The sequence below is a fragment of the Mastomys coucha genome, unplaced genomic scaffold (assembly GCF_008632895.1).
Source record: "Mastomys coucha isolate ucsf_1 unplaced genomic scaffold, UCSF_Mcou_1 pScaffold21, whole genome shotgun sequence".
Classification (NCBI taxonomy): Eukaryota; Metazoa; Chordata; class Mammalia; order Rodentia; family Muridae; genus Mastomys; species Mastomys coucha.
In genome coordinates this window covers 133,711,633-133,714,590 of record NW_022196904.1, presented here as the reverse complement: position 1 = coordinate 133,714,590, position 2,958 = coordinate 133,711,633, and the positions used below count along the sequence as shown (strand labels likewise).

The window sequence follows — 2,958 nt, the reverse complement described above, 5'->3', positions numbered from 1 at the left end:
AGGACTTTTTCTTGTCACAGTGGGAACCCTGTCCCAGGGAAAGCTGGTTTGAGGAGGGTCAAAACCCTGTACCTGTCTCCAGCTGTCCCTCCAGGCAAACCTTGAAGCCTGGAGTAGCTTAACTAAACTTTACTATCCAGTTGCGATACTGCTTCTGCATCTCAGCTGAAGTCCACTGACCTTTAAGTTTGTGCCTTAACACTTTGGTCAGTGTTAGATCATCAGGCCCAGATTAGAGGTCTCGCTGTCTGAACATGATGTACTTGACCATTGCACGTGCTCATGTGATTCTAACCTAGCTGTTTCCTCTCTCGGTCATGTTCCTCACTGTCTCACGTGGATCTCCAGACTATAAGACTGGTTTCGGAGGCAAATTTGGTGTTCAGTCCGAGAGGCAGGACTCCTCCGCTGTGGGGTTTGATTACAAGGAGAGATTGGCCAAGCACGAGTCCCAGCAAGGCACAGTTCCCCCTGCCTCCTCCCACCCGCCCTTGCAGTGCAGCTGACTTGGAGCATAGACTTCAGGGTTTACCACAGTGCCTGTGACAGTTCCCCATGCCGCTAGCTGCCAGCGATGTCCTCCACTCAGTTTCATGCTAGAGCAACATCCTGGAGCTCGGTCCTTCCCCCCCCCACCCCCACCCCCTTTCTTTTTACCCTCCGAACTTTTGAGTTCAGGTTAGGAGGCACTCTGCAGGCCAGGTTGGTATAATATCTGTAGTGAACACCTCTGGCATCATTGCTGCTGACCCCCAGCTCTGAATTTCTTGAGCGCCTCCCCATTGCCGCTGACCCACAGGGAGCTGGATTTACTCCTCAGACCTGATGCAAGCTACACACTGGGGTCGTGGAGAATGAAAGGCGTGTTTTATGTGCTCCCTGTGTCCTTGTTTACAGTGGTGTGGCTTTTTATTGTTGTTGTTGGATTTGGGTTTTTCGTTTTTTTGTTTTTTGTTTTTTTTTTTTTGTTTGTTTGTTTTTTTGGGGGCCAGGTGTACAAGGACTTGTGTGCATGTTTGTTTTGTTTTTTGGCCACACTGTGTGTCGTATCTGTCTCCACCCAGAGCCCACCTTAGTGCACACTGTGTGTGGCTGACACAGGCAGGTGGAGGCATGCCCTGGGGATCTCAGAAGCTGTTGCAGCTTCTCTCCTTGAGAGGTCAGACCTGGTTCCCAGAGCCAATCTGGTTCTAGAATCAGAGTGTCCAGGTGGAGGCACGTGACTCCCTGCGTCAGGGTAGACTGTAGGCCCCCAGATGCCATCAGGCCCAGGGTGAATGTACTTAGTGCCGGCTCAGCAGATTGTGTGGAGGTGGCCATTGGTCCCTGTGATGTCAAGGCTTCATGACTGTCACTTTCATGTGTTTCTGTGTGGCAGCGACAGACCTATTTGTCTGGTGGCATTTCCACACAGAGGTTTTTTTTGTTTTGTTTTTTCTTTTAAAAAGCAAGAGAACAAACCACGGTGGGGCCTCTAATTAGTGCCCAGTAGAGCAGGCGCCCAGGATGCAGATGAGAATAAGGCCCTGGCTGGTGCGAAGACTGTGCTATAGAAGTGTGCACTGCAAAGGCCTGTCCTGTGTCCTCCCTCCTTGGCTTCCTTCCCGCCAGCCTGCCGCCCATCCCCTCCCTGTCCCCGTTCCTGGAAGCATGCCCATACCTCTCCTGCTCCCTACCTGCACTGGGCACTGTGGTTAGACAGCTGGCTTTGCCAGGAGAGCCTGACCTTGGGCAGCTTTCACATCCCCCTGCTCTGGTTTGTGCCCCCGGGCTGTTTGTGGATCCATGCGCATGTGCCTGCCACTGCTCGCCCGTCCACAGCCTCACGTAAGTCTCGCCTTTGCCACCTTTTAGACTATGCCAAAGGATTCGGCGGGAAGTATGGGGTACAGAAGGATCGGATGGACAAGGTAAGGCTGGTGAGCCATGGTGGGGATGCCTTCCGAGGGCCATTGGCTCACAACATGGAGGTCTGTCCAGCAACATTAGGCATGTATCATTCCACGGCTCTGGAATGGCCACCTGGGAACCCTGCATATCTCATGTGGCACATTGTGGGTTTATGCTGTTTCACACTTGGAGCTGAGGCCAAGCAAGCTGAGTACTTGCTCACAGCACAGCAGTTAGCAGGAGGTGAAACTCAGGCACTTGATACAAGGGTCTTGGGAACTATTTGACCCTTTTTTTTTTTTTTTTGATGATTTATTTATTACGTATACAGTGTTCTGCTTGCACATATGCCTGCACACCAGAAGAAGGCATCAGATCCCACTATAGCTGGTTATGAACTGCCATGTGGTGCTGGGAATTAAACTCAGGACCTCTGGAAGAACAGCCAGCAAGCACTCTTAACCTCTGAGCCATCTCTCCAACCTGACTATTTGAACTTTTAATTATTAGCAGAAAGACAGGCAAAAACCAGTTCTTGGACGAGCTTAGTGGCCATGTTTAGTCTCTGTCTGTTACCACAGATGGGGAGCTGGACTACTAGTCTTGTTGCCCTTGGCCAACAGCTGTGACATCCTGGGCCACTGGGCCTTAGCCTGCCCTTTTCACTTTCTCCTTTAGATAGGGTCTCGCTGTGCCACCCAGGCTGGCCTGGGATTTGAGATGCTTCTGCCTCAGCCTCCAGAGTCTGGCATTGGTGGCCAGTGCCATCTTGTCCAGCTTTACCTTTTAGCCTTGAGAGCATGTTCCTGTGATAACAGGTTGTTCCCTCTTACCAGATTTCCCTTCATCAGCCTGTTGTTGCTTTTAATCAGTTCCGGGACCCTTTTGGGTCAGCTGTGAGCTGGTGAAAGAATTAATTTTTCTAGTATGTCAGCCAGTGATGGGGAAGCTATTGCTAGACAGCTCGGTGGGCTCCAATAGCCTGGCAGGGGCTGCTCTCCTCTGCCTGAGGTGGGCTCTCCAATAGCCTGGCAGGGGCTGCTCTCTGCCTGAGGTGGGCTCTCCAAT

At 51.6% G+C, this 2,958-nt stretch overlaps 1 protein-coding gene across 1 annotated transcript in view; it reads left to right on the top strand.

Annotated features, from left to right (window-relative positions):
- The window catches only part of Cttn (cortactin), a gene marked incomplete at its 5' end in the record, with an annotated part of 27,930 nt that overhangs the window by 12,791 nt on the left and 12,181 nt on the right, over nt 1-2,958 (top strand). The window contains 2 exons of the mRNA XM_031384965.1: nt 349-459; nt 1,855-1,910. Coding sequence (XP_031240825.1) covers nt 349-459; nt 1,855-1,910 — 167 coding nt within the window. The remainder of the gene's footprint in view (nt 1-348; nt 460-1,854; nt 1,911-2,958) is intronic.